The sequence below is a fragment of the Onthophagus taurus genome, chromosome 7, assembly GCF_036711975.1.
Source record: "Onthophagus taurus isolate NC chromosome 7, IU_Otau_3.0, whole genome shotgun sequence".
NCBI lineage: Eukaryota > Metazoa > Arthropoda > Insecta > Coleoptera > Scarabaeidae > Onthophagus > Onthophagus taurus.
Genome location: NC_091972.1, coordinates 29,797,243 through 29,825,209, shown reverse-complemented (window position 1 = coordinate 29,825,209; position 27,967 = coordinate 29,797,243). Strand labels below are relative to the sequence as shown.

At 31.1% G+C, this 27,967-nt stretch overlaps 2 protein-coding genes across 3 annotated transcripts in view; one reads left to right on the top strand and one right to left on the bottom strand.

Annotated features, from left to right (window-relative positions):
- Positions 1-37: 37 nt before the first annotated feature.
- On the top strand, positions 38-27,760 carry LOC111419703 (F-box protein 11). 2 transcript variants are annotated; one of them, XM_023052560.2, is made up of 10 exons: positions 38-134; positions 1,548-1,859; positions 1,923-2,073; positions 6,818-7,028; positions 7,078-7,252; positions 7,318-7,542; positions 9,628-9,872; positions 9,944-10,378; positions 12,562-13,382; positions 19,694-27,760. In XM_023052560.2, the coding sequence occupies exons 1-10, from the start codon at positions 38-40 to the stop codon at positions 19,821-19,823; spliced, it is 2,802 nt and encodes a 933-aa protein (XP_022908328.1). In that variant the 3' UTR covers positions 19,824-27,760. The 2 variants fall into 2 exon arrangements, with proteins under 2 accessions (XP_022908328.1, XP_022908329.1); XM_023052561.2 differs by lacking the exon at positions 38-134 and adding an exon at positions 1,379-1,488.
- The window catches only part of LOC111419702 (probable 2-oxoadipate dehydrogenase complex component E1 homolog), a 21,647-nt gene continuing 21,436 nt past the window's right edge, over positions 27,757-27,967 (bottom strand). The window contains exon 15 of the mRNA XM_071197250.1: positions 27,757-27,966. Coding sequence (XP_071053351.1) covers positions 27,856-27,966 — 111 coding nt within the window. The 3' untranslated portion in view covers positions 27,757-27,855. The remainder of the gene's footprint in view (position 27,967) is intronic.

Genomic DNA, 27,967 nt, shown 5'->3' with positions numbered 1-27,967 from the left:
GGGCTAAAGTTTCGGCCGGTTTTCGTGCGCCATTAAGATGCCGAGTGCCTCGTTTACGGCCTCCAGGTCGTACGTAAGGAGATCAAGAAGGAAAGGAGCCAACAGGATACCCACGCCCTCGAGGACCACTTCTGGTAAGTTTAGACCTGTCCAGCTTTGCCACAGAGAGAAATCTCGATTTTCGACCGAAAACGGATCTAAAACCTGTGCGTAACCGATATACCCACGATTTTTTTTTACCGCTACGCACCGTTAAAGCGAATTCGTTTCAAACCCGGGACCGTTTACGTGCTCCTTTCCTACTTTTCAACCTATTTTAATGGTCTCCTCTCCTCTGCCTTTTGCTTTTTGGCCACTCTAATAAATGTCATCGTCTATCTCCACGTAAAAATAATCGAGACAACCAACCCACATACTCAGATAAAGCGGCGTCCAAACACTTTTTTTTTCATATTTTCACGCCCCAAAACCGTTAACAATTTTTCTTTCTATTACTATGCACTAATTTACACTCACGTCCTCGTTAACTATTTACCAATACGGTATTATTATTATTATTATATGTTATGTCAGATTTCGATTTTAAAACTGATTAAACTCCACCTTTATTATCTTTTTAAAGATTATTTAAACTAAATCATAAAAGTTGGCAAAATTAACAGGGAGTTTTATTTTATCGAAATAAATATGTCACTTTGACGTTTGTTTGAGTTTTCTTATTCAAAAAGTCAAAAGTAATAAAATGAACGCAAGAAATTTGCGTTTATTTACCATTTGTTTACCTAAAAAAGTGTGAAGTTTTAAGTTTGTAGCACTTTTTTACAATAAATATGTTCTGCGTTAAAATCGTATTTATCCAAAAATGTATTAGTATTTTAACCTCAACTATTTAGTTACAGAAAATGTTACTAAAAATCAGGAAAACAACATAAATTTTATAAGGGTCCTAAGTCATACCAACAGAAACCCTAATTAATTTACCTTGACACTTGTTGTAAAAGACAATTTGTTTGACATTTATATAAATGTAAATATAACTTTTAAATTGTTTTATTATAAATTCATAAAATAATTATTACTATTAACTGTAATTAAATATATACAACCCATATACAAAGGTCGGTTATTTAATTTGTTAGTGTATTAAACTTTTATTGACTCTTCTTATATTTACATATTGTCCTTGTAAATGATTCTTATTTACAAAAACATGTCTCTATCAGTCTTAATTTTTACTTATTATTATCATGCTTTTCTTGTTTCGTATCAATACTGTTTCTTTTATTTTATTTTTTTTTAACACAACCTTCAGAACTAAAACTTTGACCTTGTCATGATTTTTAATGTCAAAGATTGCCGCTAATATTTAAAAAAACGCACAGTTTCTTTCATTTTATAATGTCACATGGATCTTATACCAATTTTCAGTATTCAAATTTATACCTAATCCAACTTTTAATCAATGAGATAAGATGTTCTTTATAGGTGGTAATAATTAATTAATTAAAATATCGTTAATTGTATTTAATTTGTTTGTTTTTGTTTAGCGGAACCATGTGAATCTTCTTGCCCGATCCCAAATCAAAACATTCCAGCACCATTGGCGACCGCCCCTGGTTCTGCTGGGCCAACAGGCTCAGGAACCAGCGGTGGAGCAATTCCGACACACCACTCGCCGTATGATCTTCGAAGAAAATCCCCGTTTCATCACGAGATAATCCCTGGTCCAAGCACGAGCGCCGCCACCGCGGGATCCCCCACGTCACCAGCTACACCTACGGCTCCAGCCCAAGGCTATTCCTCCGCCATGTTACCGGCCAGGAAACGTCCAAGAAGAACATGTTCAGCTTCCTATGAAAGTCAGTCAAATCTTAAAAATCTATCACGATAAATCGAAACGATTTTGGTTTTTAATGTTTTAGATTGCACAGCTACTGCGGCTCATTATTTACAATATGAACTCCCTGATGAGGTGCTTCTTACCATATTCAGTTATTTACTCGAATTGGATTTATGTAGGGTTAGTCAGGTGTGCAAACGATTTCAAACAATTGCCAATGATACAGAGATTTGGTTAGTAATAATCTTTATAGATTATATTAATTTTAGCAACTTGCAAAATTTAACATATGTTTTAGTACACAACTTGAGATATAGAGTGAAGAGATGATCTTGTTTATGATGTTATTTGCAATAAATGCAAAAATTGCCTAAATAATTAACATTTAGAGAATTATCTATATTATCTATCACCCATATCTGGATGATGGGTATACTTCTCTGGGGGCCCCATCATCAAAATATGGTTGATGCTCTTCTTGTTCAAGTAAATAGGATATTCAGTTGGATTTTTGAAAAGGAGTTTAATAAAATAAGCACATAAATATAAATATAGGATATACTATATCTTTTTCCAAGTACAACCTTTTTTTGAGTACTTTAGCTCGCATTAAGTGATTATTGGTCTATATGGGAATGATGTTTGGCAAAATAAAGAATTATTTGTTGAGCCCCTGCAATTGATAGAGGATAATTAGTTTATCTGATGCTTCCAAATCTGCAACTGGTAGTGTTGGTTGTGCTTTTTTGATACCCACTATTGATTACCATGCCAGTTTTAAACATAATCCATCCACTAGTATTTTTGCGGCGGAAGCAACACCAATTTTGGAGACCTTAAAGTATATAGATAGAAATATACGCCCAAATAGTAGTGTTAGTACATTCACAGATGCAAAGTGTCCTACTATCTATAAAACGCAGGAAGCACTTCTCGAAGTACCAGCCTGTTATAGTGGAAATTTTGAACAATGTCACTAGGTTGAATGATCAAGACCATGTGGTAAAACTTTTATGGGTGAAAGCTCACGCTAGTTTTGTCCATAATGATAAGCTTTTTAGGTAGGCGTTGCAGGAGGTCTTATTTATCTGCAGGGAGACACCTGTAAAGGAGGACAGTGCAGATACTGGAATCAAACTTGTCAGCACTGACAGACTCCATACATTTGAGTTAATCCTCATATACTTTACCATCAATGGTTGTGATGTTTCTAGAAATTTCTTTTCAACTGATGTCAGGCTGAACTCCGACCATGGATGTTACCGTCCTCATCTAAATAAAATTAGTCTCTCATTTGCAATCTCCCAACTTTTTCAACTGCGATAAATACGAGTCATATCGGTCGGAATACATCAGTTCTTTGCTATAGTATGGTTTCTCCTTGCCACTTGATGTTGTAACGATTTTAAGCAGAAATTATTTTAAGATTTTTAAAATTATTTTTGTTTTCATGAGTTGTGAATGTCGAACGTTAATTAGTTTCGTTTTGCACTGTGGTTATGGGCTGGGATCCCACAGAGCCTTATAAAAAAAAGGACATACAACATAAAAATATAGGATAACATATTATTACATATAGTATAATCTATGTCGTGATTTTAGACAATTGGAACAATAAATCATAGTTTTTTTTTTACATTTTTCTTCTCTTCTTGGAGTTTGGCAGTATGCCTCTTCTTCTGGTACCATAAGGTGCACAGCTTTCTTAAAGGCTTGCCCTTATTTTACTTCTTTCTAGTTTTCTTGCCCTTGCTTCTTTGTTTTATTTCTATTCTTCTCAGACATAGCATTTTCCGACCATAACATGTCTAAATATCAGATGTAAACGTACAAAATTTTGCTGTTTCCACTTGTTGGAGATATTTCATTTCGTGTGTGAGGTACTATTCTGTCATAACTTTTTTGGACCTTTTAGAATTGTTGTCCAGTTTTTTTCTCAACAAACTGTTGAACCAACAACTGCAGCTGACTAACATTTTCTTTTTTAATTGTGATATTGTTTTCAATTTGACGTGTTCTTTTCCTTTTTGTCAATTTGCATGTTCAATGCTCCTGACCATGAAATATTTTCAAATTAAACTATTCAGTAATGAAAAGTTGTAATTTTGTTATTTTTATTGTTTATTTGTGATTCTCTGGTACATGATGTGAGCATTTGCTATACTTATTCCTAAAAGTATATGTACTGCTAATTTCTGATACCACTTGATACTTTTCCGCATTTTTGTATGTTGTAGAATAGTTGGAGTTATAAGTGCATGTATACTTAACATCCTTCCATTTTAGCGCCACAACTCTCTTCATCTTCGCATGCTATTATTTCACCTCTCTTTAATGTTGTACCATATAGTTCCGCCGACATAGGTATTGAATTTTAAAAATTTGGCTGTTAATTAGTAATAAAGTTAATAATAAAGCAAATCAACAGCGATAAATTTTGTAATTCTTTCAGAAGTGGTTTCCATCTGTTCAGTTCAGTTTGATTAGGCATTTCGTGTTGATGCAGTTTTTGCTCTGTATATCTAATAGTCTCTGTGACTAATGGGCTTATCACTTTTTCGAAAGCACGTCACTTGCGCTAATTTCAAACGGCAAATCTGGATTTCCAATGAATCATCAACAGAGTTCAGTTCCTCTACTTCGTCTATAACAAGTTCTGGGGTTCTGGTGGTTGAATTTGAGCCTGATGAGAAACTCTGCCGAATTACGCTGGGCGAAGAACGTGTTCGCATTAATTTTCTTCATTGGATATAGCTCGTATTTAAAAAGTCCTTGGAACTGGTTATATGTTAATATTGAGCCATAATGAAATGGGCAAATTATGAAAATTAATAATTAAGCATTAAATTAAATTCTTAGGTTATAAGAAAAACTTAATTGGAGAATACAATCGCTATAATTATAAATTTTTTAAGAGACATTCAGATAACCCTAATTACTTTTCAAATGAAACAAAAAAACTAATTATTGGTGATATCTACAAGACAACTGTGGTCATTACTTTTTTGATTGTCTTTGATTAGGTTGAGATAAAATAAATGACCATTTGAATGAATGAGTTACCTTTGTGGGTAAGTGAAAATTTTGGCTCTCTTTTGCTTCTTCTTTTTTGTTACATAACAAATTTTAAGCATGGTGAACCTTCTAAGGTTTTTTTAAAGCATTAAAACTAGATATTGTATTAGCCATATTTTATTAACCTATAATTAAAGGACATATAAAAAGGAACTTAAATATTCTTAATAAGTCATATTATAAAAATGCTTCTTATTATTCTCCATCTTCATCTTGTTTATAGCTTGTACAAATTATATTTGTTATTTTTGTACTATGTCAATCACAATGTCAAGTCACTTCCTCAACATTGATGACATCGTGATTTTTCTTCTTGTACTTTCAATTGGTATTTTTACACTATTTGATATTCCCTTTCCATCTTTTTCAATATTTGGTGCTCTTTGATTAATTTCTGGTTGAATAAGTGACATTTTTGGAGAAACATTTCCATCCCTTTTTCAATTTTGAACATTTTTATTCAAAATTACTAACACATTGTATGCGTTAGTGGTTCTGTGGCAACTATATTCTCAAATGAGTTTGTCCAAGACGTAAACTCCTCTTTGTTCGGTTATATTCCAAGACAATATTTGGTTTGCAAATTATTTCGCAGTTGCTTATTATAAATGTATCACAAATTTCTTTATAATAAGAAACTGAATGATTAAGGAGTTCGATTTTTTTATTTCAAGTAATATTTTTGGCAAACTCTTTAAAAGAAATATTTAAATTTATTATAAATATTTATTCCATCTCTTTTTTATAGACGTTTTCCATCCAAACTTCTACTAGAGATCATATTCTCAGCATATGCCTAAATATCACATGTAATCTTAAAAAATGAGATGAAAATATATGTTCGATGCTCCTGACCATGAAATATTTTGAAATTAAACTATTTGTACGTTTTTACATTGTAATAATCAACTAGACATAATTAAAACTAAAAAAAATGCGTTATAAACATTCAACACAATCGTAACATTAAAGTTATGTTTCATTTTCAGAACGAATAAACTACCTACAATGGATGTAGATGTTTAAATATTATTTTTCCTCTTTGTGATATATCGTGGAAATATTCATAACGCGTTGCGAGCGTCACGTCTGTTATTTGTTGACGTTAAAATTATCGTGTTGAAATACAATGATAGTGTAATTTTAAAACAATTCTTGAAATGTGCGATTATAAAGGTGTTAGTCTGGTTTTGATGATCGACTTAATTACAACGATTAAGGTTGCTCAAGATTATTGCGATATTTTTTGCATCAATTTAAAATCCATTGATGATGACAAATTAGTTTAGGAAATTGGACATTCAAATTTATATAATTTTTTACAGAATTAATCATCAAATAGTTAACATTAGAATTTGTGAGGTGAATAGTTATTATTTCGCAAAAACCTACTACTTTACTAATCTATTTAAAACGCTGTAAAATCACTTTCAAGAAGTCCAATAAAAAAACATTTGTTATGATAATAATTGTGGTGCTTGAATTAAACTTAGAATACAAATTGAATTTCACTCATGATTTATGCTCATGTAATCCTTTAGCGTTTTAAGAGCAATGTTTTTAATTGAAAAATATATATTAATTTGGACGAATGGGAATTTGTACCAAAAAATGTGTTGTAATCAGGCTTAACCCATAAATTTAGCTATTGCAAATAATTTATCTGTGTATATAATTGAATTTTGATAAATATTGTAAATAATTTTGTCTCAGCATTTGTGTATACTATAAATTTAGTTTTTGTCAATTTAAGCTCTTCTGGGAAATCTCTATTTTAATAATGTGTATTTTTTGGTTATTCCTGAAGAAGTTTCTAATGAAAGATAACAAGTTGCTAAATTTAATATTTTCATCGTTATTTTAGTTATTGTATCATTTTTCAATTTTAAAATATTTGTTTAGGAAACGTTTATATCAAAATGTTTATGAATACGATCTTCCGCTCTTTAATCCTGGTCCGTGTCGTTTCGAGTTCGTCAGCCCTGAGGAATCAGAGTTAGCAAATCCTTGGAAGGAATCATTCAGGCAGCTTTATAGAGGCATTCATGTCAGACCTGGTTATAAAGACCTTACATTTAAAGGACGCAATTTAAAATACTGCAATACAATTCAGGTAAGAACTAAGAAATATTCGCATATATGGTTTATAATTTTTCTTATAGAGTGCATTAGATGAAGCTGACGAACGGAGCGGAATAAACCAATCGGGTTCCTCAACTAATTCTTGCTCTAGTACGACTACGAGTGAAAATTGTTCGCAAGGACCTTTAGTGTTCATACATTCGGGCACATATCGTGGCGAATTTCTTGTAATCGATTCGGATGTCGCTCTTATAGGTACGATATTTTTCAATGTTGCTTTAGCGTGAATAAAGAGGTTACAATGGTATTTCGTAATTTAGGGTCTGCGCCAGGAAATGTTGCTGAGTCTGTAATATTAGAACGTGAATCAGAGTCGACGATAATGTTCGTTGAGGGCGCTAAACAAGCGTATGTAGGTCATTTAACTCTCAAGTTCACCCCGGATGTTACCTCCACTGTTCCCCATCATAAACACTTTTGCCTGGAAGTTGGTGAAAATTGTAGTCCTACTGTAGATCATTGTATTATTCGGAGTACATCAGTGGGTAAGTTTTAACCATAACGTTTTCAGTATTATGGAGTATAAATATAATATTAAGGCATATTTTTACTATCTTTTATGCTATCTATTTCTACATTATGAAATTCTACGTTATGAAACATTAGTAGTTTAACCCTAGAAAGCTAAACTGTTCAAAATTGACGTTAAAGCTAAACTATCGTAAAAGTTACGACTGGAAAAAAAGTTCAATAAAAAATACTTCTAGATACAAATTTTGACTGCAATTATTAATGAATGCCATTAGTGAAAATATATCAATTTCAAAATTATTTAAAAGCGCAAAATTGATCTAAAATTGTTTAAACTCGTATAAACTTGTTCATAACTGAAAAATTTTGTAAAATTGCTTAAAATGATCAAATTGTATTTAAAATTTAAAATTATTTAAACTTAGCTAAACATGCACAAAAATATCTGAAATTGTCAAAATGTGTCTAAAATTATCAAAATTCGGAAAAACTTTACAAAACTCTTTGTTGTCTATAGTTATTTAAACTTGTCTAAGCATGTGCAATATTATCTAAAATGACCAAAAATTGTTCAACATTTTCTGAAGTTGTTTAAAATTATTCAAAGTTAATGAAAAAATGTGTTAAAAAAAACGTGTACGAAATCGCATAAAACGCTTATTGCAATAACCCGGTTTTCAAGAAATCAGAACTTTAAAAAAATGTAAATCTATAGATGACACTATTAATAGGCTATGATATTAACAAAACTAGTTACTTTTATTGTGTGGTTTATTTTATTCATGTAAATCAAAGAGTATCAATCAGTACGCTGTGAAATGTCTATTAGTAGTCAATTAATGATTTGATACTTTTTAGACAGTTTTGTACCAGTTTTTGCACTTTTTCAGCAAAATTTTAAATTTCAATACGTTATACGGAATTTTTCAAATGTGTTTTTCGCGAATGGTTTTAAACTATTCGTTGTTTTTGAATGAGCACGACACTACATGATTCACACTTGTATTCGTCAATAGCGAATCGATTAATATGATTCGACATGTGAACCATTCGCTGCAGGTCTCTGTTCTGGACATCTTTAAAAATCTTCTGGAAATCTTTTTAACTGTCTAGAAAGCGTTTAAATGCTATTTGATAATTATAGAGACCATTAGAAAGCTTCTGGACACTTGTGGACATCTTTAAAGTCCCCTAGTTCATTACTAGAAGTAGAACTGACACTAGACTTAGAACTAGAAACTTTCGGGTTTAGCCGTCTTGAGAGACGAGCGAAAAATCATTAGAAAGTATCTAGACACTTCTGGACAACTTTAAAAATCGTCTGGAAATCTTTATAACCGTCTAGAAAACGTTTAAACACTATTTGATACTTATAGAGACCACTAGAAAGTTTCTGGACACTTTTGGACATCATTAAAGTCCTCTAGTTTATTACTAAAAGTAGAACTAACACTAGACTTGACTAGACCTAGAACGAGAAACATTCGGGATTGGCCGTCTTAAGAGACGAACGGCTAAAGCCGAATCATTCTAGTTCTAGATCAACTGTTAGTTCTAGTGACAGTGTTAATTAGTGCTAGTAAGCCTAGATAGCGCTAAATTGTATGTAGTTATTGAACTAAAACTAGAACTAACACTAGACCTAGAACTAGAAATATTCGGGTTTAGCCGTCTTGAGAAACGAACGGCTACAGCCGAATGATTCTAGTTTTAGATCGACTATTAGTTCTAGTTACAGTGTTAATTAGCGCTAGTAAGCAGTAGATAGCGCTAAATTGTATGTTGTTATTGAACTAAAACTAGAACTAACACTAGAGAGTGTTGTTCTAGTTTTATTTGTTATTCATCGCCAGATTGTTGTATATCTTTATTGAAGTCGTAATTTTTACGATAGTTTAGCTATCTAGGGTTAATAATGCAATGGGTTTAATCTAACTAAGCTATCATTATAATTTTACGCGTACTATTTAGAGTTCTTGAAGTATTGTTTATTTGAATTTAAAAGAAATTTTGCAGCTATTATTAAATTATTTCAATTTAAACAAAATCCTAATAAATACTTATTAATTAAAATAAACGTATTTTAAAATCTTTATTAGTTGGTGCTGCAGTTTGCGTAAATGGCGTTGGAGCAAATCCAGTTATACGACATTGTGACATCTCAGATTGTGAAAATGTAGGACTTTATGTAACAGACTACGCCCAAGGAACATATGAAGATAATGAAATTAGCCGAAATGCCTTAGCGGGAATTTGGGTTAAGAATTTCGCGAATCCCATTATGAGAAGAAACCATATTCATCATGGTAGAGATGTAGGAATTTTCACATTTGATAACGGAATGGTAATTTTTTTTTTCTTTCACAAATTAAATTTCGTTTCTATTACATTTAAATTATATTTATAACTTTTTAGGGTTATTTTGAAGCAAACGATATCCATAATAATCGTATAGCTGGTTTTGAGGTGAAAGCGGGTGCAAACCCGACCGTTGTTCACTGCGAAATTCATCACGGGCAAACGGGCGGCATCTACGTTCACGAAAACGGGTTGGGTCAGTTTATAGATAACAAAATACACTCGAATAATTTTGCGGGCGTTTGGATAACGTCCAACAGTAATCCAACGATCAGACGGAACGAAATCTATAATGGCCATCAAGGGGGCGTTTATATCTTTGGCGAAGGACGGGGCCTCATTGAACACAATAATATTTATGGTAATGCACTCGCTGGTATTCAAATTCGCACCAACAGCGATCCTATTGTCAGACATAACAAAATTCATCATGGTCAACATGGTGGAATTTATGTTCATGAAAAAGGACAGGGATTAATTGAAGAAAATGAGGTAAGTGTTGAAAATATTTTTTATATATGTTATAGGGAAAGTCGATTCTGCAGTAAAAATTGACTCTGCCTAGGTAAAGTCGACTCTTACTGATCTTTTCAGTAAAAGTTGATTAAAAGCGAAAAGTGTTGAATTTTGATCAACATTTAGTAGCCAGAGTTGACTCTCATTGTCTTGAGGTAAATAAAAAACACATAAAATGACAAAACCTTTATTAATACATAAAGAGATAGAAAAGGTTTATAAAAAACTAATAAAAATGCAAAACCTTTGTAATACAGGGGTGGCACGCTAATTAGCACACCGTACTGCATCTAGTTAAAAGTGCATAAAATTGAAGCAATTTCGTTGTCTTTGTCGTGTACTTTGGTTCTTACTGTTTATTTGGAGGACGTCGCACGTAACATCTACGCACGCCATCAGGTCTGCATAGATTAAATTTAGATTCGTCGTTCCAAATTACGCAATTCCAGAAAAAGGGAAGAGATTCAATATGGCTTTTTATAAATTCCAAGCGATTTTTACGGTTACCAAGCGAAACCTTCGATTTTTTTTTAAACTTTAGCATCCCTGGAGATTGTTTTCCAGAAGTCTTTGTCTGATGGTTCTACTTGTAATGTTGACATCATGTTCCTGCTACATTCTGGTTCTTATCTGTAAAGAAGTAAGGGAAGGATCTTTGAGCACCTGTCGGACAATTAGGGAATCCTCCGTTTTTCCGGTTTTTTTTTCTTGATCATTTTTGATTAGAAAAACTTTTATTATTTCGATAATGTTTAAGTGCATTTTGAACTTTTTTACGCGAAATCCCAATAGATCGGGCAATTTTACTTATATTTTTCTCTTTTTCAAACATCTTCCATATTAAATAAAGTAAAATACTTTTTCTGTTTGTACTTTTATTAAAAATGGATTTATTGTTTTAAATTCTACCGGTTTCAGTTTATTTACAAAACCATCTTCAGGAACCTTCGAATCTCGTCAATTTATTTTAAATGTCTCTTGTAATAATTAGCATGTTGATTTTCTAGTAAGCGTTTTTATTGAAATGAATCTGTGTCTTCACTTTTAGGTGTAATTTGTGTTATGCTTAAACTTTCGGACAGGATTAGGTGGGCACGTGTTTGTCTTTGGTGTGACAAATCAACATGCTAATTATTACAAGAGATTTAAAATAAATTGACGAGATTCGAAGGTTCCTGAAGATCGTTTTGTAAATAAACCGAAACCGGTAGAATTTAAAACAATAAATCCATTTTTAATAAAAGTACAAACAAAAAAAGTACTTTACATTATTTAAAAATAAAATGGAAAGAAATAATGTTTACAACAATATCTTCTATATTAGACGTCTTTCTCCCTCTGTACAGCTTTTTTTGCATCCCATCTCAATTGATCTCAATGTTTAAACAATTTTCGTTTAAATTGACTTAACTGACATTTATACTGCTTTTAAATCAAATTCAACTATCAATATGAACTTCATACGGAACAGACATTGCCAATGTCAGGGTGTGGTAATTAAAATGCCAACTTATAGTAAACATATTTGCGAAAAAAGACGTATAACAATTTAAGCAGCGATAAAATGTTACTACAACGAAGCCATTACAAACGACACAGTATAAGTCAATACAAACAAATCAAAAATTATGTTAAAATGCCATTATAGTTCGATATAGGGATAGTACTGTTTGAATTTGCAAGGGTGTACTAATTAACGTGCCAGCAGTGTATATACAGATAGAAATGTTTATCATTTATTACAGCAAGGCAAAGATTTGTGACACTTTGAGTTGCAAAACACACCTTTCTTCTTACACATGCACTTCATGGATTTGCATTTAGTGTCGCAAAAGCATTTAAAAATCCTTGTCGACCTCCAAGTGATTGTGAACTTACAACAGTCCTCACAGCTATTGTTTTATCCATAGGAACTTCACTTTCCAAGAAGTTTTAGCGTGCGCACAAACCAGCATCTGTGAATCAACTTTTACTAAACCACATAGTTAACTTTTCTTAGGAAATGTTGATCTGTTTATTTTCAATCAACTATTACTGATACTTTTAACAAGAGTCGACTTTACCTATAACATATACATTTCATTCAAAATTGTTAAAATCCACGTTTTACAAACAACAATTTTATTATATTATTAATTTGAATTTGTTGATTTTGTTAGGTATATGCAAATACATTGGCTGGTGTTTGGATAACAACAGGAAGTACTCCAGTTTTAAGAAGAAATCGAATTCATTCCGGTAAACAAGTGGGTGTCTATTTTTACGATAACGGCCACGGAAAATTAGAAGATAACGACATATTTAATCACTTGTACTCTGGTGTGCAAATACGAACTGGAAGTAATCCGGTGATTCGCGGTAATAAAATTTGGGGCGGTCAAAACGGCGGTGTTCTCGTCTATAACGGTGGTTTGGGCCTGTTGGAGCAGAACGAGATCTTCGATAACGCGATGGCGGGAGTTTGGATCAAAACGGACTCGAATCCGACCTTAAAACGTAACAAAATCTTCGATGGGCGAGATGGAGGAATTTGTATATTTAACGGCGGTAAAGGGATCTTAGAAGAGAATGATATATTTCGGAACGCGCAGGCCGGTGTGTTAATTTCGACGCAAAGCCATCCTATTCTTAGGCGGAATAGGATTTTCGATGGATTAGCGGCGGGCGTTGAAATTACAAACAACGCGACGGCCACGTTGGAATTTAACCAGATATTTAATAATAGATTTGGGGGGTTGTGTTTGGCAAGTGGTGTGCAACCAATCGTTCGGGGGAACAAAATATTTAATAATCAGGACGCGGTGGAAAAAGCCGTGTCCAACGGCCAGTGCCTGTATAAGATATCTAGTTACACATCGTTCCCCATGCACGATTTTTATAGGTGCCAAACGTGCAACACCACCGACCGTAATGCTATTTGTGTTAATTGTATCAAGACTTGTCATGCAGGCCACGATGTTGAATTTATTCGGCACGATAGGTGAGTGGTATTTTTTGCTTTTACTTTTAATGGATTCTTTTAATATCTTTTTTGAGTAGTTTCACATTGGAAAATTACTTAAACAATCTAAATTCTTGGTGCCATAAAGCTGATTCTATTGTATTCAGTTATTTTAATAATTATTACTTTAAGATTTAAATGTATACAAGATTTTGAAATTTTAATGATTCAATGGTCATTTTAACATATTTTTTAAGTTATCCTTTGGGGTTAAGACCTGGAGTGTGTATTATGTATGTGATAGTGTGAAGTTTTTTTGACCATGATTAAAGAATATTAAATAATTGCACCTTTTACCCACGTAAACTAAGATGTAAGTGTGGTATATATTAGACATTGATAACATATTTAATATCACACAACTAGATAAGAAGAGCATAAGGTGCTAATACTTAAGGTTCTTGAACTGCTGGAGACTACCAACATTGACCAAAAGATGCTTCATTTTAAAAGTATAACAGATGTAATTGAAGGAATGTGACATTAAAGCCAATTATTTTTGAATCAAACTTTTTTATTGCATTTTTTTACTTTATTGTGTAAATTGTACAGGCTGAGTTATTAGATTATTAGCACAGAATAATACAGAAACGACAGCGCTGTCGGCTTCTTTGATGTTGGAGGTGTACAGATTCGCCATCTTCTTGGTAGTTAACAAAGCAAATGATTAGCAGACACACGGATATTAAAACTGTATTTTAGGTGGTAAATCATGTATTATTTACAATACTTAACTTAATATTATTTACATTATAACTACGTTTGTTTTGTTTTAACATTAATGATCTCGCTAATATAACTACCATCAAGATGGCGGCCGAGTTTCACATTTAAAGGGCAGTTTCGTTTCTGTATTATTCTGTGTTATTAGTATCCCGGCGGACGATTGTTGCTAAACCGTTTGAGAAAGAAAGAAAAATGTTTTATACAAAAGTTGTTTGACTCACCACTTTTTATTACGTAAAATTATTTTCACTTATACAGGATATTCCATTTAAGTGTAAGGGAGAGTATGTAGATTTTTTTTAAATGGAACACCCTATACATTTTGTCATATTATGATTGGTATTAAATTTGTTTATACAACCGTATATGTTACTAACTCACAGCGTTCATAGTTCCTGAGATATTCAATTGTTTTTCCAAAATGTGTCCATTGCAGAACGATGTAAAAACGACAGTTTTTCCAGGTTTGCCTTGAAACTATGTCAAATAATAGTCAAAGCCAGTAGATAAATGATAGTAACCAAAGATATTAGATACGCTATACAGCGTGTTTATAAAGGTTTTTCATAAGTTTTTTAAGTGGAACAACCTGAATATTGTGTGCTGGTTAAATTGCCTATCAAGTTACATTTAATTAATGATAAGTATGTCATATATCTAACTTTCCTGATATTTAGAATTTAAAGAGTAATGTGTAATAAAATATGCGTTATTGTACTTAATATTAATTCTGTCTATTCTTATCAGTTTTTTTTGTTCTTCCTTTCATTATTTGATTAATATTTTATAATGTAAAATAATTTTGATGTCATATACCAGATTTTAATGCGACTTGGTGCTTTATGAGATTTAAAAAGATGTAAGTAATAAATTATGCAATTGTTCTGCCATATAATTTACGACTTTATAGAAAATAAGATGCACTTGTTAAGAAATACCTCAAGATCTTTTATACAGCGCATTAATGCTTGTAGAAGAGAAAATTGGCATTTTGAACAATTTCTAAATATTAATTAAATTAATACCCACTTGTTGAGCAACGTTTAGTAATTGTTTATAGTTTGTTGCTGCATTTCCTTCAAATAATTTAGTAATTAAAAACGGAATTTATTGTTCTGCCATTTAATTGTATTTTTTCAATTTTTAACACGTTTTTATTATTTATTTATTAAAGTTTTTTTTTTTTAAATTTTATTTTAATATAATATTACTGATTTACAAATTAATGACAGACAAAAAAAGGACAATATATTACATTCTATCACTTTTTTAAGTACAATAATAACATTTTATTACACATTTTTGTTTAAATTCTAAATATCAGGAAAACTATTACATATGACATATTTATCATTAATTAAAGGGAACGTGATGAGCAATTTAAGTAGCACACAATATACAAGCTGTTCCATTTAAAAAACTTAAGAATAAGCCATTTGAAAAACATCAAAAGTAACTGAGCTTTTTAAACATCCTGTATAGTGTGTCTAATATCTTTGAATATTATCATCTACCTACTGGCTTTGACTATTGTCTGACGTAGTTTCGAGGCAAAATCGGAAAAAAATTTTTACGTTTAAACGTTTTTACATCGTTTTCAAAAAGATCCTTTAATGGTGCATTTAAACCAAACGAACAAAGAGTTTTTCTTTTAGTGTAAACGAAAGCGCATTTTGGAAAAACAATTGAATATCTCAAGAACTATGAACGCTGTCAAATAGTAACATATACGGTTGTATAAACAAATTTAGTTGTATTCATAATGTGATAAAATATACAGGTGTCCTATTTAAATAAATTTATGTACTCTCCGTTACGTTTAAATGGAACATCCCTGTATAAGTGAAAACAATTTTTGTATAAAATACTTTTTTGTTTTTCAAATGGTTTAGTAACTATCGACCGCCGGGATAGTAATAACTCAGCCTGTATATGAAAAGGAGCAATACTTAGGTTTTATCCTCTTTAAGTATAATATTTAATAAGTGTTTATTAAAAAAGCTCCATTAAATAATTGTTCGCTGATTTGTCGCTTTGTTTCTGGTAATTCAGCCATCATTAATTAAACACCTCTTTTAATTTTTCTGGTGTATCCACAATAATACTTCTGCTTCTTTTCATTATTGGTTTTTCTACTTTCAATTTGTACTTTTGTTCTCAACGCTGTTCTGCGAATTACTTAATTATGTAATAAGTTCATGGAAATGTGTGAAAACAGCATTACATAAGTAAAACCAAAAAACTAAACCATGTGTTGTGTGTGGTGGGGTGTGGTTCAGTTTTTAATCGGGAAACTTTACTAGGATGTAGTACTTACTTGCCAAAATAACACAAATTTTTTATATAAACATAGGTCGCAACTCTTTTGTTTTCGAGCTATAAGCGATCAAATTTGAGCCAAAAATTTACATTTTGACCTTATTTTCAACCATACATTAAACTTCCCCAGTGCCCTCTAAGGGGATGAAATTCACCACCTCCTTGATTTTTTATAAGAAGTTTTTAACGCGAGAACTTTCATTCTTTAGTGGTATTTTTTTGTCTCTTTAGTATTTTCCTTAAAGTTAATACTTTCAGTGTTATCACTTTCGATTATTAATTAAATTATCCTCTTATAAAAACCGTTTTGAAAAATCACTTTTAGTTTTTGAGAAATAAATTTTTGAAGTAATCGACAATTTTTTCGAATTTTGCAACTTCTGCCGATTAAGTGTTAAAAATTCGTATAAAATCCATTTCTTGGAATATGAGTATGAAAATTTCCCAAAGTGTTAATAAAAGTGTCCTCTTTCCAATAAAATAAGGATCGTTGTGGAAATATCACCAATTATTAATTAAAGTATCTTCGTTTTAATGCAAAAAGCCGTTTTGAAAAATCACTTTTAGTTCTTGAAAATAAATTTTTGAAATAATCGACAATTTTTTCGAATTTTGCAATTTCCACCGATTAAGTTTTAAAAATTTGTATAAAATCCATTTCTTGGAATATGAGTATGAAAATTTCCCAAAGTGTTAATAAAAATGTATTCTTTCCAATGAATTATGCTTTTAGTTTTTGAGAAAACAATATTTGAAGTTATGATAAAATTTTCGATGTTGCAATTTTCTTCGACAACTTTCAAAATTCGCTATAAAATACATTTTTTGAAGGATCCTTGTGAAAATATCGCCAATTATTAATTAAAGTATCCTTTTTTTAGAGTTGCTTTGTCAGTTAAAACAGCATCAACAAAGTTCATTTTGTATCTTGGATCCAAATAAGTTGACATATCTTATCAGCTTTCTTATTAATTTCATTTTTATTCAATTACCGCAATTATGTGACAATGTAGGGTATCACTTTAGAAATGCACCAGAAGTTATAACCATAATGGCCGGATAGATATGCCGGATAACCGGCCTTTCACAAAATCACTATTCGTTCCATCACTGAATAATACATTTCACCACTTGTAGTTATATGCTGACCTTATTTACAGTGAAATTCCCCTAACTCGAATCACTAAGGGAGCGGAAGAAAACTTTGGGTTATGGAGAATTCGAGTTAGAGAAAGATTAGTAGAATTTCAGCTCTAAAGAAAAAAATAGAAATGTACTTTTGTCCAGGGCCTACACCAAAACCAGAGAAACATCCCCAAACCATCACAAAACCACCTCCATGTTTTAATGTTCGCTGCATGTACTTAGAAGTCAGCCTTTTTCCTATTGGACGCCTCACATATTGTATTCCACCACTTTTAAATAAGTTAAACTTGGAATCATCACTAAACAATACCTTTTTCCATTCGTTGAATGTCCACTTGATGGGTGCGTGTAAACAGTAGTCTTGCGGCTTTATTTTTTTTGATAAAAGTGTTTTCTTCGCTGGTCTTCTGGCAATTAGTTTATCTTCAATTAATCTATTGCGTATTGTACGTGTTGATACCTCCAAGTTGTGTGTTTCTTGTAACTCAGCCTTAATTTTGGCTGAAGAATAAAATTGATATTTTTTAGCTGTTCTTTCAATTATTCTATCAAGGCATTCATTGGTTTTTCTGGGACGTCCAGACTTTTTCTTCAAGTCTACAAGTCCCGTCTCACGATATTGTTTAATAATTCGCGATACTACACATTTGTGTAAAGAGAATTTGCGAGCGATATCACATTGTTTAACATGGTTTTCAAAATCATTAATAACCATTTGTTTCACAGTTTTACAAACATCTACACACCACAAGGCATGTTTAAGACTGGTCTTATCGAATGTATCTTATCAAAAACTCGTTCTTATTTATCACATGTTTGTATTTCTTAGCAAAGTTGTTTTACTTTTTTCCAACCCATGTTTTATAATTTTATTTTATTTCTAATAAAATAAGGATAGCTTTGTGAAATCTTCACTACGTAAATGCTATATAATATACACTACCATGGTAGGGTTTACACTAAGGAAAAGCATTATTTCAAATTTAATTTACAAAAATTAAAAGTTGATCTACTTTTTTCCAATACTGTATATTCAAAACAGAAACCTTAGTACTATTGTAAGTTGAAAATTAATCAAGTTTTTTAAAGTAATCCGTAATATTTCAACCGCTCCTTGTCGAAAAAATCTTCTATTAAATGTCAAGAATTATGACATTCTCTCTTGATAATACAAAGATTTCAAACTTTCTAAGAGACGAATAAGCTTCATCAAATGTAGGCACAGCGATAAGTATTTCATTTTCAAGATTATCATCACCCTCATCTGATTCTGAAACAATAAGAACATTAGGTTTGTTTTGGTTCAAGAGTCTGTAGTTTCTGAGCCAGAGTCTATGTGGTTTGATTCTGTAGTTAAAATTACTTACAGAGCGGATTCGAATATTTTATTGTTTGGTAAATTCGACTTATAGAAGTAAAAGTTGAAGAAACTCCATAGTAGTTCAGTTCGAGTTACAGAGAAATTCGAGTTAGGGAAATTCGACTTAGAGAGATAAAAGCACATTTGAAACCTAGTCAAACGCTTGAGCTTACAAAAATTATTCGACTTAGGATAATTCGAGATATAGAAGTTCGAGTTAGGGGAATTTCACTGTATTTAGTCTGTATTTTTAAAGTTGTTTTATTTTTTTGGTATGTTATCTTGCTGTTCTACTTACTTTATCGATCAAATAAACTAGAACAGCTTTGTTTCTTACCGCAAAACAGACTGATTTGAATTTTGTTCTGTTTGTAATATCGCTCACTATTTACCTTGTCTTTTCGCGGGCGAATTTTTTATAATTATCAAGAGATTAAAGGGCATAGATAAACACAAACTTCAGCAAATAAGTAACTATTTTTAAAATAGAAGTTAGTTTTTTATGGCGCTGAAGAATTTTAGATATTTTCTGAATTTATCGAATATTTGCTTTACTGAGCTTAACAATTTGATTAGTTTACCTATCAGTTAGTTATCCAACAAATTTTACTGGATATATTCATGTTAACATAATTTAAGTTAGTTTAAGAGTTTGTCTGGTAAAACTTAATCAAACACTAATAAAAAAATGAGTAATGACATTTAAATAGTACTTAATTTTTTTTTTGTTTGTTATTAGGTTCTTCTGCGATTGTGGTGCTGGAACGTTAACAAATCAGTGTCAATTACAAGGTGAGCCTACACAAGACACGGATACACTCTACGATTCGGCGGCCCCAATGGAATCGCATACGCTCATGGTAAACTAATGTCAACCAAGCTTCGATACGATTAACTTGTATGAGAGGTGAGGTAAATAAAATGAAAGAGGGACAAGTGTCATTGGCGCGCACGTGCGTGTTCGGTTGGACAAAATACCTCTAGCCTTTGGACCTAGGCGGGGCGGAAGGTCGATGTGTACGTGTTCTTTTTTAGTGATTGTGCGGTAAAAATGCTTGTCGTCGTCGTCGTCACCCCAGCATCAGCAGCAGCAACGGCACACGACTGATTTCTGCATTACACACCAGTTAGATTTTAGACAATCAGAGCAGGCTTCCAGAGATCCTTGGCCGTGTTTAGCTCCATTAACGTGTTTTCGTACTTTTTTTCTTTATTATTTCTATTAACTTTTTTTAATTCTTTTTGCCATGTGCCAGTGTTTGTCTTTGCGGTTTGCGGAAACGAGCTCTTTTTATGATACAATTTTAATGGGGTTTAATATAGATGTTGTGATTGTAGTGGATTCATGTAAATATAGAATTTACTCAAAATTATTAGAAAGAAACTAAAAAATAAACAAGAAATACTTATGAAAAATAAAAGCATTGTAGAAAGGTCGTGTTCCGCAGGACGTGAAGATGCGACCCCCTCAATCAATTTTTTACAGAGCCGCTCTCTAAAAATTAATTTTATTTTTCTATTTATTTGTATATTACGCTTCTGATCTACTTGCAATAATTTGTTGAGTAATATTTCCATTGTTTATCAATGTTGATTTTGTTTATTTTCTCCTTATTAATAATTCTAAATGTTGATTCGGATTTTGGCTTACGGTTACTTTTTATATTGTGTTTACGTTTTCTTTTCGATATTTTACCTAAGTTTGAGACTCTTGAGATTAGAAATCAATCCGTATATAAAAAAAAATAATTCACATAAGTAAAATGTTTTAATTTTGCAGTGAATCTTGCTCTACGTTATTACATTATTCAATTTTCTTTTTAATCACGAATCTCGTTCTTATTTATGTTTGATTTTCAACTCCATCATTCAAACAATTAAATTTATTAATTTTTGTTCGTTCAACTTCACGTAAATTTTTCGCTATTTACGGTTATTTTTATTGTTATATTGAACACGCAACTTAGATGTATTATCTATTTATTTGCTAGCTAGTTTAGGTGTGAAACGTGGTCCTGTTCGTTTAATCCGTTATTAGAGGACGTGAACGTTCGTAGCTTTGATGACACGAAAATCAATTATTTAGCAATTGTACATAGCTAGGCGAAGTTTAGGCGAATAGATTCCGTGTGATAGTGCGGTCGTTTGTGTTGTTTGTTTGCGTGTGTATCGGACGTTTTAAAAAGAACGAAAGCAGGGAGGGGAAGCGTTGTATTTTTTGTAGTAGACTTCTTAAGGCAGGGGTCCGAATGGGAAATCGGAGACGCCACCGCGGAACTGGTGGTAGTAGTTCAACTCGAAGATTAAAAAAAAAAACAGTATTTACCCTACGTACGGCGGTGTTGTTGAGAAAGCGGTAATATTAGTATGTACTACTACTGTATATTCTAAAAAATTAAAAATTAGAAAGTTTTTGGAATATTTCAAAATCGCTACTTTCTTTTTATTGTAAGGTTTTTAATGGTGTATTATCAAAATTTGACTAACGGGTTTAAATTAATCGGTTTTTGGATGGTTTATTTATAAGGCTCTAAATTAGATCACTTCTTATTCACAATACTTTTTTATAAATAATACAGGTAATCCATAAAGATGTTACATCAACTTTATTATTATCTCAAATATGTCGCAAAAACTTTTGTAAACATGGAAATTATAATCTGAAAAGGCTAATTAACTTAAAAGGAGGTTTTACTGCTGTGGTACATATTATATCATTTTTATAATATCACTAAAAATCAATACTAAAAACAACACCATAAAGATTACTTATTACTTATTACAATCCAATTCATTATTTTAAATTATAAGTTATAATTTCATTAATTATATCGTGTCATTCTGGAATTATTTATTATGAGGGAAACGAGAAATACTTTATAGCGACGAAATAATTAAATAGATATTTCGTCGACTTTTAAAGCTTCTTGCTTGGAACTTGTTTCGTCTCAACTTTCGAATTGAAACAAAATAAGAAGGAATTGTATTCAATTAATGCAGTAAATTTTAAATTATTAATTCCTCTTTTTGTTAGCAGTTAACCTAGATATTACCAACCCAATCACATTAACTAAAATCAAAATATACAAATAAATAAACTATTTACACAGTGAGATAATTGTAAAAACGATATTTCGAATGCAAAGCTGTTTCGTATTTATGGTAAATAAAGTGTGTACTGTGGTTACTTTCTTGATAAGTGGTTAAATGCGTTTTTTTGATTATATGTTTCTAAATACCCAAGCGTCTTTTTGACCACCTCCAAGTCGATATAGTTGCCAAGCATTTTGAGTTATCATATCAAGATAGCGACAAATTAATTGAAAATACCGCTTGTTACCTCTCATTGATGTACCAATATTTTGGTCGGCCCGATTTTACATCTTCTACAACACTCACAACATTATTGTCATTCCATTTGTACAAAATAATACTGTCATTATCGCAAATTCAATAATTCCACGCTCTGCGTGTTTAGACTGCAAGAGTAAGATCCCTTGCTGCCCAATTTTTCTTCATAACGTCAGTCTTTTAGGCTCATAAACTTGAATTCTTCTAATAAGGAAAGTGAAGTAAAAAGTAGTCGAAGTAAGATGAAAATGAACCCGATTTATTTTATAATATAAAGGAATTGCAGAATAATAGTCGCACCAAGTTCAAAAATTTAAAATATTTCAGATCTACGTATCCATTTCCGGTCTAAAACTTGTAAGATTCAATAAGGGGTCGAATTTTGATGAACTTTTCATTTTGGTCTAGGTTGGGATTGTTACAACAATGTAAATTCTGCATTATGATGTATAAGTGTTGCTATAATTTTTTGAACAATCTCATCATCAAAAAATGTTTCCAGAGGTGCTACATTCTTTGATAGCTAAATCTTCTGTAATAGATCTTCTGTCGTTATTACCTCTAATTTTCATTTTATAAGACAAGTTGTATAACTATAGTGATATAGCTTTGTTTTAATTAGTTCCTAGTTTCTTGCCACATAAATTAATTTAGCGATGAGATACTCCAGGTTCATTATGTGATGATTATAAGGAAAGAAATTTTATGTAGATAACAGAAATTCCACAATGATGTATATTTATTCAGAAGTTATGTACAACAATTGTTTCGCTTTATTAGAGCGTCTTCAGGTACAACTTCAATCAGCGAGAAATGATCAAAGGATTGTAACGATTGTGCATCATGTGGAAAAGGATTGAGAACGAAAAATAACAAAAAATGATCGGAACCTCGAACAATTGAAAAACCGCAGATATCACTTCATCGTCCCACTCAACAAGAAAAAGGTTGAAGGCAAAATGAGTGAGGAAAAATAATCTAAAGTTATGTGCGTACTTCAACGGCCATTTTTTTTTCTTACTACGGACGATGAAGTGATATGTGCGGTTTTTAAATCGTTCGAGGTTCCGATCACTTTTTGTTATTTTTCATTCTCAAACCTTTTCCACATGATGCACAAGTGTTACAATCCTTTGATCATTTCTCGTTAATTGACGTTGTACCTGAAGACGCTCTAAAAAAGCGAAACTAATTGTACATAACTTCTGAATAAATATACATCATTGTGGAATTTCTGTTATCTACATAAAATTTTATTCCACATAAATTAATGGCTTTTTTGTTCAGAGTCGTTTTAACATCAGTTAAGCTATTGATAACATCATATTTTTATATCTTGAATTAGCGACTGTAATAATTTGTAAAATGTCTGGAAGGTTGTTCACTTATTCTGAAATGGCCATTAATTATTCGACACTTTCCTTTTAATTTCAACGTGTTGTAACGTATAAACTACACCAGCTTTTTCTATTATTAAAATTAAACTTATCTGCGATTTCTAATTCAGTATGAACTTTTTCTATAATAAAGGTGAATAGATCATCATCCAAAAGCCAAGATAAAGTGTAACAACCTGCTTTTGTAATATTTTCAGAATTATCATTTTTAATTAAAACGTTACCACTGCTGTTGCTAGCAGCTACACTGGATTTCATCTTCTTCATTATTTGTTGATGATGTCCTCTGTTTAGTTGCAGATAAGACTTAATAGAATTACTCTTGTTGTGCCTCGCCAATTTTCATCTGTTGCTCTTTTTCAACACTAGCTTTCCTAAGGATCGGCACAGCACTAGATCTGATCGAATTGTTTGATCAATCCGGATTTTTCTACTCCATTATTTATAAATTTGTTAATTTCATGAATTCCCACCGGGCGGTTTTTGTACCAGTAGCTGAATTCACTCGCATTCCAATATTGATTAGGTGTTGTAATGTTAGCGCTTTTCTTTAAGTTTATTGTATATTCTGAAAAATATTACATTATTAACAACCCTTAAAAATCGTTAGCAAATATTTTCATACCTTATTGAATATACAGTGTGTCCCAGGATAGATGTTACAAGAGGTATAATGACTTAAAAATTTTTGAATTTTATTTTAAGGTCGAGGAATTAAGCCCTGCTTGGTGTGGAGAGAATTTTACGTATATTTTCATATTTTGAAAATCAACCTCCAGCATCGGCCTTGATAGTGAAGCAAAAACTATTTTTAGTTCAGGTAAAGTAAGCTTTTTGTTCATGATATGGCAAAATGTCATTAAGGAGAGTTGTTCAGAATGAAAAATTATGGCACTATACACAATTTCAGAAAGATTTACCTACATTGATTAAACCACCATATTTTAGATTAGATCAGAGTGAAGAAAAAAAATGATTTAAGTAGTCGCAAATATTGAGAAATAAATTATATTATCCCTCGATTTTAGTTCACATTTCAAGTATTATACAATATTTATGTTATTTAAACTAAAATGTGATGGTTCAACCAAAGTAGATAGATGAACAACTTTTCTTAATAAAATTTTTCTGTATCATAAATAAAAAGATTACTTTATCTAAACTAAAAATAGTTTTCGAATCGCTGTCAAGGCCGCCTTTGTTTTCAAAATATGATAATATTCTTAAAGTTCTCTTCACACCAAGCAGGGCTTAATTTCTTAGTCTTAAAATAAAATTCAAAAATTTTTAAGTCATATACCTCTTGTAACATCTATAGTGGGACACACTGTATATAAACATTTCTTTGATTAACTTTTTCACACCCACTTGTGCGGCCTTCAAAATAATCTATTTGTCCAATTCTTCTTTAAAAGTTCTAAATGCTAAAAAATTCAATTATTTTTCTATATTCTTCTTCACTTAGAACTCTTTTTTATGACTTCTCTTGTACATTTAAAAATGATATCATCAATTGAAATATTACAAATGGTGAAATATTTGTCATGAATCATTTCTGCTATTGAATTCCACATATGTTTCATTGTAATCTGTGTCGTTTCTCTTTTTCATATTACATGCTAAACATTTTATAATAATATTTAACTCAACACGAGACGTAGATTTTTCAAGGTTACAACTTTTCTAGTTATGTAATCACAAATGGCTCCATTGATGAATTACCAAACTTGCATAAAACGGGGTTGAGGAATTTGATTCATTTGTCACTCATGTCAAGGGCGTTCGTGCAAGCACTTGTTGAATTCATATCCCAACTCTGTTGATATTTGTAACACTATCACAAAAATATTATGTATAACAGTGACTATTTGTTGTATTATATGTGATAATTAGCAACAAATGTTAAATAACAACGACGTGTAGGGATTACGAGACGTCATCTAATCGACAATTAGAGAACATGATGACTGAGTAAACTTATGGAGCTATTCTACTCTATGGATCATGCTACACGAACATTTCTACATTAAACTATTGGGCCTTTAGCTATCTGAAGTTGGACTTGTAACTCTTAGCATTATTTATAGAGTGTTATAGTTAGTTCAAGAGAAATGACAAAGAATAGTTTTTGAATTTCAACTTTATGGCCAATATTTTCCTCACAGACTGAATTTGCAAACAATAATTATGAGATTGTCGTAACCACAAATATACAAGTAAAAAACAAGAAAATGTAATATACACCACAGCAAAAAAGCTTTCTTAAATGTCATGAAATAACAACTTTGTTGACTTGTATGATGTAGTGTAGGAGCGCGTATTTTATAGGCACTTAAGCACATGAAGGGCCGATATTGCTTACTTGTGGCTTTTTTTATAACAGATCATGAATAATAACCACAACCTTAATCCTAGTCCATCCTCGCGCTAACAGTAACAATCAATGACTTCATCAAACGTATATAAAAATGTATATAAATTTATATGCTAAATTATATATGTGTATATATAATTTATAAATTTATATAATGGTGATTTTCATTAAAATTTTGCCATTACTCCTGTCAAAGATGCTGTAGGTAAACGGGTCATACTACCTTACTTGGGAACTTCAGTTCAAGTTCAAGTCAAACTGTCAATTAACAAATCTTAATAATACAAACAAATATTAACAAATATTATTAATTTATTTGCCTGAAAAACTAACTCCTCCATGATGTAACAAGTCTATAAAGTTGTTATATATTTTTTTCTTCCAAAATTAACAAGTTACAAGTTTATAAAACATCTTTGACGGACACTTGTATACTGTGTAAGAAAGCAGTTAAAATCTAATCAAATTAAAATTAAGTTTTAGACCATTATTACATTAATAATCATTACTTCTTTTTTTAAATTATTTATAGTTAATTTCTTTAATCTCTTTATTTTTATTACATTATATTATTACGCTTTTTTTTTGATTCTTCACTATCTTTTTCATTATAAATCTTTTATTTATAATCTTTCTGTCACAGTAGTATTAATGAAAAAAAAATATTGTGATTGAATCTACGTCATATAAGAATTTGAAATGATCTCTATAAAAAATTAATTAAAACAAATAATATTTAAATTCCTCTTTTTGAACAATACCCTGTGCAACATAAGAAATTAAAGAATATAAACAACAGTTTCCCGGTTGCCGTTATATTTTTAGATTCACCTTTAAATTTCTCCTTTTTTTTTTAAATTTAATTATTGATAATGTATTCCGGGGCATAATAGGTTTATTAGCCTAGAAAAATATTATAATCGTGTTTGCCAAAAATACCATAACAAAAAAGGGGGGAAGTAAAAGTGGATGTTGTATAGTATTTATTTTTCTTATATATTTTTTTTTGAGATTCCCATTTTATAGATGAAAATATGTATTAGAATACTTTGTTAATGAGGAAGAGAAAAAATTAAAAGTAATTAAGAATAAGTGGTATACAACATTTACAAGAGTTAAGGAGAATTGTATAAATTGTATCCATTTTGTACATAACTCAGAATAAACGATCACCAAGAGCTTTCGTTATATTATGATTTTGATCGAGCAGAACTTATACATAATGTAAATATACGATGATAAAATAGCGCGAGCGTACCGGTGCCATATAATAACGACCAATTTTGATCAGTTCTGCGTTTGCGTGGTGTAAAGTGTTTTTCTTTATCCTTTTTTTTTTTATTTTTTTGTTCGTTTCGTTTGTTGATGCTCGCGTCGGAGGATTTCCGTTTAGATTTTCCGAGCTATGGTAGTTGCGTAGCTAGGTAAATATATATATATATATATAAATATATACATATAGCGACTAGTTAATTATTTTTAACGTTTCTTTCGACTGAAGTAATATTTATATAAGCAAATTTCTAAACGATAACGAAAGCCTTTTCAAGCGTACCCTGTGCACAAGAGAAATAATGTGTGTGAAATAATGTGGTCATTGCCTATTCTTTTGGTTTACAATTAATAATGTTCACATGTGTATATTGATTTGTTCTATTAATAAAACGTATACTTGGTGAATTTATTTTCATTATCTTATTTATTAAGTAATTTGTTAGAACTTGTATAAAAATTTGTTTTATATTTTTTATTAATATTATTTTTTTATTGTAGTTTTAGTTAATATTTCATCAAAAAAGGCTTTACTGTAATATCAATCGCTTGTTGTTGATGCCATAAACCTACACCAACAGCAGGACATGCCATAGTTTTTCTTCCGCTATACGTTATC